The 14545-nt window shown below is 43.1% G+C and overlaps 1 protein-coding gene across 13 annotated transcripts in view; it reads right to left on the reverse strand.

The window, feature by feature from the left end:
• The window catches only part of TJP1 (tight junction protein 1), a 195550-nt gene that overhangs the window by 48826 nt on the left and 132179 nt on the right, over nt 1-14545 (reverse strand). For all 13 annotated transcript variants that reach the window (XM_074318108.2, XM_074318113.2, XM_074318112.2 and 10 more), the window contains 2 exons: nt 4990-5114; nt 3981-4083 (listed from right to left, as the gene is read on the reverse strand). In XM_074318108.2, the coding sequence (XP_074174209.2) occupies nt 3981-4083; nt 4990-5114 (228 nt within the window). The remainder of the gene's footprint in view (nt 1-3980; nt 4084-4989; nt 5115-14545) is intronic.

A 14545-nucleotide genomic window follows, 5' to 3' on the forward strand; every position in this document is an offset into this window, starting at 1 on the left:
TCCTCAGTTTTTTCCGTGTCTCATTCATTTGTTCTTCCTCCTGGTCTCAAAGTTCCGCAGAGCCTCTTCCCGTGTGAGTGAAACCCTGCTGTCTGAGCTCTATTCTTATCCCCACCCACCTCCAAGAACTTTCTTCATCAATTACCATCCCCCAAGGTACTTACGACTCTAATCACTCCTTATCTACCTCAAATCTGTCTTCTGCCTACTAATCTGCCCATTAATCTTCCATTCCTCTGCCTTGCACTCATTTCCAAGCCATCATCTTATCTCTTCCCTTTGTGGCTCACTTTCTTCAAAGGGCTGTTCTAGCCTTAACACAGCTGCTCCTTACCACGACCAAGAGACCAGAGAAGGCCTGTGAGCAAAGGACACTGAGCTGATTTATACAGATACGTGAGGATCTTTAGCAGGTTTAGCAATTCTGCTTGGTAAGGAGCAAGAGGCCAGCATGGCAGAAGGAGGAACACCAATGCTTTATGAACTGACACTTTCACTGCCCCTGCACGCCCGGCTGAGGCAGCATTTACTGTAATGCCTTCCTGACTCCTGCATTTCAGTCTCACCTCTATTTCAATCTCCAACATACTGTAACAGAAGCAATACTTTGTATTAGAGCTTTTATTGTCAATTCCTCCCTCATAATGTATAACCACAACCAAGTAACCAGTCGAGCACAAAGCTTTCCCTACAGCTCCTCTAAGAGACTGCCACCTCTTTGGAAATCAACTGTACTTGAACTACTTGGGGTCATGACTGTCTGTGCCCATCTATTCCATTAAGACTCAAGTCCCTTGGGGTCCTTACCATGCATTCAACCCAACATGTAAAGAAATATTTGCATCCAGTTAAGTGCTTAACTTTCTGAAAACTATCCAGTCCTATTACGATTCTCCATTTACATGATCAGTTAACTAACATAAACCCCCACGAAGATATTTAAAAGGCTCGACAATGACGTTTGATTTTAACAACTGATAATTGTGAAACAGAAATTTTGGGGGAAAAATGCCTATTTCAAAACAGTTTGGCTGAATTAAATATTCAAATGTAAAATAAAACAATGAGATCATGCTAATACTAGAACATACTATAAGATTTATGCTTTTATAACTCTAGAAAGGTAAAAGCTTTTGTAAACATGACACTAAAGGCAGCACCAATCAAATGAAAAGGTCTGACAGATACGACAACATAAAAATTAAAACATTTCCATATTGAAACAAAATGATATAAAATCAAACCAAAAAACCACCATAGACAACTTACACTCACAAAAGCAAATAGGTGAACAATACATGCAGTAAATATGACAAAAGGCTACTACACACAACACTGATATGACAATTGCCACCATATAAATGCAAAAGGACATGACCAGGCAAAGAAGAAACACAAACGGGCAGGACATACACTATGAAATGCTCAAACTCACTTGTACTTTAAAATATGTTAACGCTTTGAAAAAGTATTACCCACATCGAATAATGCCTGTAACACTGTGTTTGCTGTAAGTGTCTGGCAAAGATGAGGAAATGTGGACGCAGCTGGACTCTCACTGCCCGGCTGGTTTTCTGACGGGAGACGGGTAATCCACCTACCAGTCCTTCCGCCCGACTCCCCACCCACAAGCCACTCCTAGGAAGCCATGCTTAAACAGTGAAGGAACAAGGACGGAGGGACACAACACGTTTGAATACTTGTGGGAACCCGGCACAGACACGCCCATGGGGAAGGGCTGGGTGTGTGTGTGTGTTGTGTGTGTGTGTGGACGCAGTGACGTGCTAGCTGCCACGTGGCTACTCCCTGACATGTCACACTGGTTATGGCTACCGGGTTCTGTCTATTCATTTGCTTCACAATGCGTCTGCAGTAAGCTCAGAATTTTAGTCAAAATTACACATGCTCACTGTGTTATAAGCATATCTATTTCTATCTTCACCTATTAACGGTATATTATTTAAAAAGTTCTAACATTTTAATTCAACAGAAATCATTTATTGAGCCTACCACCCAAAGGGCTCTTAGCTTATAGAAATACAATCATATAAAGAGAGCCCCACTATAACAGCAGAGCGCAGGGAAGAAGGCAGATTAGTGGGTGGGGAGGGGAGGAAGGAGCTGGGTAGCCAGAACCGCAGAAAACAAAACCCACGTATCTGGTATGGCAGGGCTAAGTCCAGGAAGCCCTCTGACAATGGAAGGCCACATCCGAAGACCTTGGGGTTCTACGCTCAACGTCATGTGGCAACGAAGAGCTTAACATAAATTACTGACATGAGCAGTCTCTCCAACGGTAGAACGTTCTGAACCACGGCTCTGTGCGGGTGAGAACCCCCCCACCAGAGCAGACCACGTGCTTCCTGGCTCCGCCTTCCAGCTGACGTCACTACGCAGTCAGAGGACCCGCTGCCCTCCGAGCTGCCTCAAATCCTCCCCACACATCCTCTTCCAAGTACCTTCCAGGCTTGGACCTAGTCGCTGCACAAGCACGTCTGTGGGGAAGTCGCAGCGTAGGACTGCGGCTTCCTGGGAGGCAGTACCCATGTGGGGGATGTGTACCGAATATTCGGCGTGGAAAAGCAAAGCAGCGCAACATTTCAGAGGAATGGAGGGCTCCAAAAGCAGGAGCGAGGGGTGAAGCTCAGGACCTCAGCTGCAGGAAGAAAACCCCCTCCCTTCCGCGCACGGCACAGCCCGGCATCTGACAAACCCTACGGAAACCCTGCCAAGGCTCAGGACCAGCAGCCGAGGCGACACAGCGAAAGCCGGTTCAGTTTACAAACGTCAACCATTATAAAAGTCAGCAGTTTGCTTCTGTACACCCACAACCCTGTTATAAGCCTGTTAGAAAGTCTACCACCCACTAGCTAGCGAGGCCGTGCACGAGTTGCTGTACAAGTCCGATCCCAGGGCGCTGTGCACACACACAACAGAGGGCGCCTGTCATCGCGAAGGCGGTAACTAAACACTGCGCGCCCTGCCGCGCGCTCACGAGCCATATGGAGTGGCCACCGACACAGGGCGGGAGGCCCTGCCACCGTGGGGCTACAGCTTCGGGGAGCAGCCGCCTGGCCCTCACCACAGCTCCCGGTGGTCAGACACAAAGCAGGCCGCCCCACGCCCCACCCGCGCCTGCCCGCGGGGCGCTGAGTATCTGCTGGAAGCAGAAAGGTTGTCCGTGGACCGGGCAGGTCAGCTGTCTGGCCGCCCGGCCGCTTCCGTCTGCTCTGCACCCCGGAGCTAAGGCCTCCACAGGGCCTGGCTCAGGCCTTCCAGAGGCCGGAGGGGCAGAAATGGGAGGAGCAAAGGGGGCAACACAGCTCACGGGCTCCCGAACGTGGCCGTAATTGTATTAGGACTTTTATGTGACATCCATTCTGTGCCACGTGGGTCTAATTTAACTGTAACAGGAGGCCGGGCATCAGAGTTAAGTGCAGGTCTTTCCTCTGATTTTAAAGGAAATTTTCAGAGAAATAAAAAATAGCAGACTCTACCTTCCACTGAGTCAGTAACATTAAATGCACCCTGAGCAACTCTACAAAGAAAATCTTACCACTTTCTCTCCCTTCAACCTGTATCACAGTAACAAGGGAAGTAGCTGCTGCTGGGGTATGTGTTCAAGGGACACTGTACAAGTCGCCCATTAAACAAACCCTGTAACAAAACAAGGCTGTATATTTCAAACAGACTACGTGCCAAGATTCAGTGTAACAAGCACCTAAAGAGAAGGAAACCTTAAGCCACGAAGATGTAACCATTCAACCACCTTTCTCCTCTTGCAATTAAAAAAAAATCCTGCTATCTCAGCTTTGAGAAAATACGCACGGGTGACAAAACACACCACCCATGTTTAGAAGAAATACTCTTATGAACAACTAACTTTAGAACTACTGTTCCAGTTTTCCTTTTCTTAAAGGGGAAGGATATGTTCAAACACCAGAAACGTTTTATCAACAATAAAGGTAAAAGATACTTACAATTTTTGCATTCTTCCCACTTTTCCTTAGTTGTTGAACAGCAAAAGCATGTTCAACATTATCCATTGAAACTCCATTAACCATTGCAACGCGGTCATTTTCTCTAAGGAAAAAAAGTCACCAAAATATATGTTAGAGAAAAGTATACAGGTAAGTTTGTGAAGACTTTTTCAAGATGGGTACTTCTGAAAAATATTCTAATTATGGGCTAACTAATCTATTTGCCTTCAGATTAATGATAAAATAATACCACACAATTTACTTTTCAGATTTTCCACAAGCACAATTAGTAACTAACGACAGATCATTAATTGTTTTAAACCATTAACACAATGTTTCCCCAAAGAATTGAAAACTACCATGATACACAAAGTAATTTTTGGTAGTTATGTTATGGGGCATAAGGGATACTACTGTGTTTCCCTGAAAGTAAGACCTAGCTGGACCATCAGCTCTAATGTGTCTTTTGGAGCAAAAATTAATATAAGACCAGGTACTATATTACATCAGACCTGTTATTATATTAATTATATATTATATAAGACCCAGTGTTATAGTAAAATAAGACCGGGTCTTATATTAATTTTTGCTCCAAAGGACACATTAGAGCTGATGGTCCGGCTAGGTCTTATTTTCGGGGAAACACGGTATGTCACACAGCTGGATAAAGTTATTCCCCCTTTGAAAAAAATAAATGCTCTCCTGATTTTATTTCTGTCCTTCAGATTATACTCTCACTTTTGTGCTACTGTATCTTTTGCCTCTTTATCTTGATAATCTTTGAACAAAAAGGGCAAGACTCAGGGTGAGAGGCTCCTAAAGGCTGGAGTAGACCCAAAACTGAGTAACAAGTTTTCTTTAACACACTTTATTTTTACAGCGACCGTCTGGTTAAGATACGTATACTTGCTTGCCATTTATGACAGAGGGAAGGAAAAACGTGCATGAATTTAAAGCATCACCAGCACAGTTTGCCAGAGGCTTAGGGCAGGAGAAGACACACGCTTACTGCAGCTGTCCTTCGGCTGGTCCTCCTTTCAGCACATCTGAAATCACTATTGACGTTTCCCCACTCTGAAAATGAGGATTATCTCTTCCACCGGATATTGCAATTCCAAATCCAAATCCAGGAGCCTGAAGTCATAATTACAGTCAAATATTACTATTAAGAAAAATGATTGTTCCTCATGTCATGCTCTACAAACTAAAAAAGTTAAAACAAAACCGACAATCTTAGTACATTTGTGATCCACACTCACTCGCTTATGTGGATGCTTACACGTCAGAATGACTTCTCCTGGTGTGGGAATGCTCCAACAAACTGAACATGCTGGGCAGAACAGAATAGTAAAAACTGCCGATCACGTTAATATTCTTTAAGAACTAAAATACATTTTGAAATTTTGAACGCTGAAATGCCAAGTTTATTTCTGATTATCAGAAGGGTCCTGAGGGGACTGGCAGTGCCCCAAGTGATGACAGACTTAATTAGCATATACACCAGAGCCACTTTCCATAGTAAAACATCAATAGCTATGAAGATCAATTAAGTTATTTCAACTTCCTTCACTTACGTTAAAATCTCTTTAAAAGTACTACACTATTACTGTCTTATAAACATTGAATGCAATAGGAATATATTAATCATCACAAGCATTTAAAATATATTTTTAATTAAAGAAAATACAGTAAACTAGGTACTTGTAAATGAACTGAAAATCTTTACCACAATAACTAAGGATAGCCCTGTACAAAAAAAAATTCAAAATATTTCCAAGTTATTAAAAAATTACCTAATTTCAAGAAATCCAAGCCACCCTCGAGAGAGGAAGTGAAGTCAAGTATGCAGACTAGTCTAAAGGAACGTGAAATACTTTCCTGGGCTCCAGAATCACTAGACCAGCATGGTGTCCTTTCATATAATGTTGTTCTACAATATGCCCTCCAATTCAAACCACCCACCATGGACTGGGCATTCATCGTGACCTTCGCTCCCACCCTGAAGCCAACTGAAGTGGCAAAAGAAAGAGGAAAAAACCTCTCCTTCTAAAAGAATAAACACCAGCAGTTCCACTCCTAAGTATAAACCCAAGAAAGATGAAAGCACATGTCCACACACAGACTTGTACCCACACGTCCACAGTCATTTCTAATATCCCCAAAGTAGAAACCACCCAAATGCCCACTGACTGATGAATGGGTAAATAACACGTGGTATGTCATTAGAATGGAATATTATGTGCAATAAAAAGAAATGAAGTACTAATTAATGCATGTGATGAAACAGATGAACGCTGAAAATATCATGCTAAGTGCAAGAAGCCAATCATGAAAGACCACATGTTGTATAATTCCATTCATATAAAATGTTCAGAAGACAAATCTATGGAAACAGACAGGACAATGAAACTAGACCACCTTCTTACACCATACACAAAAATTAACTCAAAATGGATTAAAGACTTGAATGTAAGACCTGAAACCATAAGACACATAGAAGAAAACACAGGCCCTAAGCTCCTTGATGTTGGTTTCAGCGATGTTTTTGTGGAATTGATTCCAACAGCAAAGGAAACAAAACCAAAAACATCAAACTAAAAAGCTTTTGCACAGCAAAGAAAACTATCAATAAAATGAAAAGACAACCCTGAATGGGAAGATATTTGTAAATCATACATATGATAAGGGGTTAATATGCAAAATATAAAAAGAACTCATACAACTCAAAACAACAAAAAACAGCTCAATTAAAAAAATGGCCGAGGACCTGAACAGACATTTTTCCCAAAGAAAACATACGGATGGCCAATAGGCACATGAAAAGATGTTCAACATTATTAGGGAAATGAAAATTAAAACCACAATGAGATATCACACCTATTACAATCGCTATTATAAAAAATATTAACAGCAAGTCTTAGGGAAGATGTGGCGAAAAGGGAGCCCTTGTGCACTGCTGGTGGGACTGCAAATTGGTGCAGCCACCATGGAAAACAGTGTGGAGGTTCCTCAAAAAATTAAGAATAGAACTAACATGTGATCCAACAACTCTGCTTCTGGGTATTTATCCAAAGAATACAAAAACACTAATTCAAAATGATATCTGCAGCATTATTCACAACAGTCAAGATATGAAAACAACCTAAGTGTCCATCAACAAATGAATGAATAAAGTAGACACACACACACACACACACACACACACACACACACACACACGGCCCTGGAATATTACTCAGCCATAAAGAAGATGAAAGCTTGCCATTTGTGACAACATGGATGGACCCTGACAGTATTATGCTAAAGGAAATAAGTCAGATGGAGAAAGACAAATACTGTATGATTTCACTCATACGTGGAGCATTTTTAAAAAAAAGGAAAAACTGAGAGATGTAGATAACAGATTGCACTTAGCAGAGGGCAAGGGGTGACGGACGGAAACTCGGCCCTGGTGCTGAGCACGCATGGCAGATGCTGAGATACAATGCTGTACACCGGAAACTTACAGAACGTTATAAACCAAGGTTACCTCAGGAAAACAAACACACACAAAAATGAAACAATTTACAAAAGTTACGAGAGATTAAAACTCACAATTAGAGAAATGCAAACTAAAACCACTGGGAGGGAGAAAGGTATAAATTCAATATGACAACACACGTTGCTGGGGCGACTGCAGAGAACAGACACGCTTGCTGGCTCATCACGCGACGGACGGCAGGTAATCTGCTCGGCAGCTGATCTGCTCGAGTCTTCCGCAGAGGAATTTGGCACTAGCTAACAAAACTACAAGAGCTCTCACCTTTCGACACAGCAAACCGGTTTCTAGGAATGTACCCTGAAGACATACGTCTCCAACAATATGAAAACACATATGCACACAATGATGCATTGCAGACTGTCACTGCAAATATGGGGAGAAAACCCTAAATTCCCAAGGGATGCGGGAGGGGAATTACCGCTTTGCTTTTCTTTCCTCCTGGAAAGAGGTGGGGTGAAGCTTTTGACTCTACAGGCTTGTATACTGTCCCTTTACATCTTGTTTGCTAATTATTTTACTGAAATAGCAGAATCAACAAAACTATGAAAGAAATGCTGAAAGAATCAGGAACTTTCCATGAGGAAGGCAGAGCTGGGAAGGTATTTGGCTGCAGTGACAGCCTAGCACCGGCCCAGGCCACTGCTTCCATGCAGCTCCTGCACTTAGTAGGGCATGAAATCTGCTGAATCAGTATCAGCTACAGTTCATTTCAAAGTCTGTGTCCCAACCCTGGCTGCAGAGAAGAATCACTGGGGCAGAGTTTCAAAATGCTTGCTGGTGTCTGAACCCCCACCCCATACCAATTAAATACAACTGGAGGAAGAGAGATGGCAGGCGTTTCTTTAAAGCCCCCAAGTGGCTCTAATGGGCAGGCAGGGCTGAGGACCTCAGCGGGAAATGCTTTGTGACCAGCAGAGCAAAACAGTGATCAAACACTTCAAAGGGCTCACCTACTCCACACTGTCCCTTCCCTCTCGCCTTCACCATCGGCTTATTTGTATTTGGCGTTTTCAATAGACTGCTTACCTCCACTGCACTACAATTACCGTCCCTTTTGTTGGAAGGGTTATTCTAAAGCTGACCCAACCCACACGTCCAAATTCCTCAGCATGCAACATCCTGAAAGTCAAAGCCAACCGGCTTCGCGTTCGCGTCTCTGCTCTGAGCCCCTCTTGATCAGGCGCGGCGTGCATTATATCAAGCGAGGCTCCCGAGGATTTCTCTAGCACCTCACGAGTCTTGCAGGCTTCAGATCACCCTTCAAATCCAGGTTCACTGTCATCTCATTCATAACCCGCGTAGCTTCCCCCAGGTAGAGGCGGCCCACGCTGCACGCGCGCTCCCGGAGCACACGGACACACGGACACGCTTCTGCTACTTCACACGCGCACCCGGCCTGGCCGTCAAGGCCCTACTTGGACGGCTCACATGTCCCTCGTGTATTCCAGCGAAGTACAGCCCTGCAGGGGCCCAACACACGGCGCTTTGAGCTAAAATAAGTACTCAACTGATTGTTCAATTTCTTTGTAATTGTTTCCCTTTATAGAGATTTGGTTTTTTTTAAAGTAGCACTAATTTGAGCACTAAAATCTCAGAATTCTGGAAAAATCTGCAGCCATGGTAGTAACGTGGATTTTGAACCTTCCTGAATTCCCAATAAAAAACAAGCAGGGTGACTGCACAACACACACAAACACATGGACATTTACAAAAGGACCAGGTAACCAGTGTACCCCGCCCAGGTGCAAAATGCAAGCAGGTGGGTAAGCACCCAGCTATGAGCTTTGTGTGTCCCCAGTGTTACATGGGAGGAAAGCCACGAGGTGTGTGACACACCTAAGACCTGAGGAATCCCGTGCTAACCAATAGCACTGGCTGGAAAGCACAGCAGGACGACTGGAGAAGAGCAGCTGGAACTGGGAGGCCTTCTGCCTCCCTCCATGGTGGGTGAGAGCAAGGTGCTGGCAGCAGAGCCCGCCCGAGGCCACTGCAGCAGCGTCACCCTAGGAATTCTGACCTGCCAGGCCCTTCCAGGACAGAACCCCCCCCCCCCCCACTGTGGACAAACTGCTGGCAGCGAATCAAATGTCAGTGGGACAGGAACAGAGACAAAGCAAAGGGAAGGTCCAGACAAAAGCGTACAAAGGGCGCAGAGCTGGGAAGTGTCAAAAAGCAGCAGTTACGTTCTGTAGCACATGCACACGTGTATACACACGTACACACACACCAGGAAACTAAGCCAATTTCTAAAAATCCAAAGGAACTAATTTCACATAAAAATAAGCAAAAGTCTCAGTATCAAATCCCTTACAAAATTACTATAAAGCTAATGAGCAGCAGAATAATATCCCTACAGAACATGAAAGCATGCCAGAATGAGTGTTCAAACAAAGAAAAAAAGGATAGAAACTGTTACTATTACAAAACAAACAGGCCGAAGAAAATATACAAGCATGAAAGAACATAAATACGAATTGGAAAAACTCAGAAATGAGCTGACAGAATTCAAGAGCTAATTAGAAAAGTTAAAATGTCAGTTCAGATAGGAACATAAGCCCAAATAAGCATACACAGGCAAACAAGATACAATATACCTATAGCAGGAGTCCCTGAAAAACTAAACCAAAAAAGGGAAAAGAAAAAAATAGTAAAAACTATAATTAAAAAACCCAAAACTCCCTGATATGTTTTTAATTGAAACTACATACTCAAAGAACACACACTGTAGATATCTGAGGGTTATCTGAAAATACCAATTCAGAGGGACTAACACCAAGATATATTCAAACAAAATGACTAGGTTTTAAGGCAAGATTCTTTGGCATCTAGGCAAAAAGAGTTCGTAACTTATAGAGGAAAGAAACTTAGATCATCAGTCACACTTGGAGAGCAACACGTTATGCCAAAGATAATATAAAGATACTCAAGAGAAACAGTGAGCCAAGGATTTAACGTCCAGTAAAATCGAACTTCAAGTATAAAAGGGTATGGATAAACTAATAAACATGCAAGACAGGAAATACTGTTTTCATGATTCCTTCCTAAGGAATCTAACAGAGAATGACTTTCTGACCATCACAACGACAGGAGAACACACAGTGAGGGTTGGTGATGAGCACTGAATATATACTTACTTATAGTAGGAGCATTAAATAAGAATTCAAGGGTGAAATAAATTACGTAATAGCTACATGATACAGAGTAAAACCGTATTTTTAAATGGGGAGAGGAATAGGAATAGCATATGTAAAAAGTTTTAATACCGTTGCCAGTAATCAAAATTGATAGATGTAGAATTATTCTTACTCTGAGGCAATTGTATGCTCTGTGCTGGACTTTCTAAAAGACTAATGTGGTTGCCTTCCCAAGAAATTTTCAAAAGAAATGCAAACTATTCCATTTTTATTTCTTACATATCTTTACCATATAAACTTTTTAGGTGTGTGAAATGATAGTTGACTTTTATGTTTCCATGAGAAAACGTCCAAGATGATGTCTTTTGCTATAGTGGTGGGGAACGTGGTTGAAAGCAATATACTGTGATCTCATTTATCTGTATGTGAACACACAGATATGGATACAGCTTTTGAATGGAAGAAAGAACATCAAAAACCTTCCCTTTCACCTTATTTCATCTTTTTGAAGCATAAGCAGCCGCGAGCAGCAATAACTTATGTGTTCACATTTCTGCCTGGTAGGGAAACAATTTATGACAAATGCGCTTTCCCGGCCACCCCCCCACCCCCAGACCATTACGCCTGTTCGCACACGGAGTAGCAGTTACAACAGGGACCGTAAGGCCCATGAAGTTGAAACTGTCTACTATCTGACCTTTTATAGAAAAGGTTTGCCCACTCATGTGTTACAAAGCATTTCTTGATTCTTTTAAAAAAAGGAATAAAGAAGTTCCTGATAGCTGATTCAGCTGCAGAAATATCTGGATAATCTCGTCTCCAAAGACTCTTCTCTGTTCCCTTCCAAGACGCCCAATTCTCTACTTGAGATACCCCCTTGGTGCCTTCGAGCTTTTCTCCCACTTTTCCTTTCCATGCCGCATTTCCACAGCCAGCTAACGCAATCCCAACACTTCTCACCAATTATTGTTTCACTCCTCTCCCTTTATTCTTCCAACCAACCCTCAACATTCTGTGCAACCTGTTCTAGTCGTTTGTTTTCACAGCAGACGCTGGGATCACAGGATTCTAAAACCAAAAGAATCCTCAGCAATCATTTGTTCAACTTGCTTTTTACAAACGAAGTCAGAAGGCCTGGGTCCTGTCTCTCTACTCCTGGCCAATTCTGACCTTATACAGGACCTCTGTGGACTTGAGTTCCCTCATTTAAATAGAGAGATTAGGACTGCATCAATTCATATACAGCTGACCCTTGAACTTGTGGTTAGGGGTACCGACACTATGAGGTTCCTCCCCTATCTGCAAGGACACATTCCTGGGAAAGCTTCCTGAGCTGAGATGGTATACAGCGAAGAAGCCATTAGCTGAGCGCACTTTTTGCTAAGGGATGCACAAAATACAATACAGAGCACAGATGCTCACAGAAGGTTCAACGCGCTGGCGGTTCTGGGAAGGAGCTGGGCGGCCCGTCTGGCTGCTGGGAAAGCCTGCTGCCTCTGCAACTGCTCCCGGCAAAGCACTCGTTCCCTTTTCTCATAAAAGGGGAAATCCTCTTCGATTTATTCTGGTTTGCTAAAACAGGCATGAATGTGCATCTTTTGTAAAAGCGAGGTGGCCTAAAGCGAACTTTGTAAAAGCGGGGGACACCTGTACTGAGTGAACGAAGCCAGTCACAGGGGACCACATATTTTGTGACTCCATGTAGATGAAACGGTTACAAAAGGAGAAGAGACAGAAAGTAGATTAACGGTTGCTTAGGGTTTGGGGGATTGAGGGATGATGGCTAAAGGTAGGGAATTTCTCCTTTGGGTGATGAAAATGTTACAAAATTATGGTTGACAGTTGCACAACTCTGTGAATATACACACAGTGAACTGTACATTTTAAAGGGGGTGAATGTTATGATATAGAAATTGTATCTCAATAAAGCTGTTTCAAGGAAAGAGGGTGGGGAGAAGGGAAAGAAGCCTCCATACCTGGTACAGGAAGGCTATAGGGGGTCCCTCACTCAGGAAAGCACACCCGCTAAGGCAGGCCGTCTGACCTGGCTGAGGCCACGGCTACACTGAGTGTCCACTGTGTTTCCAACTCTTCACTGCATTTAAGCCTCTGTGAAGCAGGTATTGATAACCGCAGAGTAAACTGCGTTGAAGCAAGTTCTAGTGAAATGTCCCAAAAAAGCTACACCTCGAACCCAGGGCTTTGGACTCAGTATATAATACTCTTTCCATTTATATTTCAAATTCTAAATGCAAAAAATGTTTATGGAATGTAAGCAGAGATGACCAACTCATTCCTGAGAATTTACTTCATTTCTCAAAGGATTAGAAAAATACATGCATTTTCGAAGGGAGAACATGTGAAACTGAAGAAAGTGTGGGTGTGTCGTGGTGGCCAAAGGGGTGGGACACAGGACCCTCTGGACACAACCACCACCTCAGGTCACCGACCTGCACTGGCCACGGTGACAGCCATTAGACACATGACTACCCAGCATGGAAAATGTGGTTAGTCTTGCCTGACTGAAATGTGCTGGAGTTGTAATATGCAGTGTTTTCTAAGGCACAGTATGAAGAAAAGTAAAGTATATCAATTTTTAAATATTGATTACATGTTGGAAATAATAGTTCGGATACACGGAGTTAAATAAGATCTATTATAAAATTAATTTCATCCACATTTTACATTTTTTAATGTGAAGACTAGAAAACTTTAAATGGCGCATGTGCTTTGCATTACAATGCTGCTCCAGAAACCTCCGGAGAGTGACTGTTGCACAGCGTGGCCTCCTAAGTTTGACTGGGCTTATAACGTAAGCACCCAGCACGAAGGGGATAGAAAACTGGTTAAGATTTCCTACTCTGAGCCGATGATGACGCCACAGGAGACACGGTACACGGACCTGAGGTATCTAGGCATCTGTCCCCGAGGCACAGCGGGGAGAGCGGAACCCACAATCAGACATCCTGCCTGATCTCTTCTCTGATCTAAATAATTCCGGGGACTGTACCAGCGCGTGGCACGCTGTGCAGCAGCAACAAATTACTCAGCCTTGAAGAATGGACAGGATGTCTATCCTCTCCAGTATCCTAAGGGGAAGAGCGTATCCTCTGAGGAAGCAAGTAGAAGAAAGAAGCAATACAGAAGCATATCATAAATTATTCTTCACAGTTATGAGCAGAAAATACTGTGTTTTAATCCACAGAATTTTTATTCTTTTAAAAGATGAAGTCGCCCCCACCTTACATGGAAGTGACCATCCGATGTCAAAGAACATGGATTTGCCCTTATTTGACGACGCACAGTATCTACATTTCAGGTTAGTGACAGAATAATATGGCCTCAAATTCTTTCCTTCACTTGCTACCATTGCCAAAAGCCCATTTGCTCACCTCAAGGAGAGTAACTTCTCATTTCTCTGTTGCTGTTTCTCAAAAATGTGACGCCAGAGATCATGGCCCTCCATTTCAAACTGGAACATTTTTTCAAAATGCACGTTAGGAGTTCCATCCAGACTGACTGAATCAGGATCTCGAGCAGCTGGGAATGACCCAGCTGACTCCTCTTTACAATAAAACCGAAGAGCCCCTGCTCTGGATCCGGGGTCAGAAACTATGGCCTGCGGTCACATCTGGTTAGCTGCCCATTTTTGTAAATAAAGTTTTACTGGAACACAGCCACACCTGGAGAGCTGAGCAGTTGTGACAGAGACCTATGACCTGCGAGGCCGAAAATATTATTATCTGCTGTTTACAGCAAAAGTTTGCTGACAATGCTCTAGATACTCTAAATTTTACTCTGGATCAACTCAGAACACCAAAGGACTGCGATTTCTAAAAGTACTATTCTGCAGCCGCAGAGAAGGAAGTCACCCGAATTATGCCCGCACT

The sequence above is a fragment of the Rhinolophus sinicus genome, chromosome 13 (genome assembly GCF_057876585.1).
Source record: "Rhinolophus sinicus isolate RSI-liver-muscle chromosome 13, RSI-T2T, whole genome shotgun sequence".
Taxonomy (NCBI): Eukaryota; Metazoa; Chordata; class Mammalia; order Chiroptera; family Rhinolophidae; genus Rhinolophus; species Rhinolophus sinicus.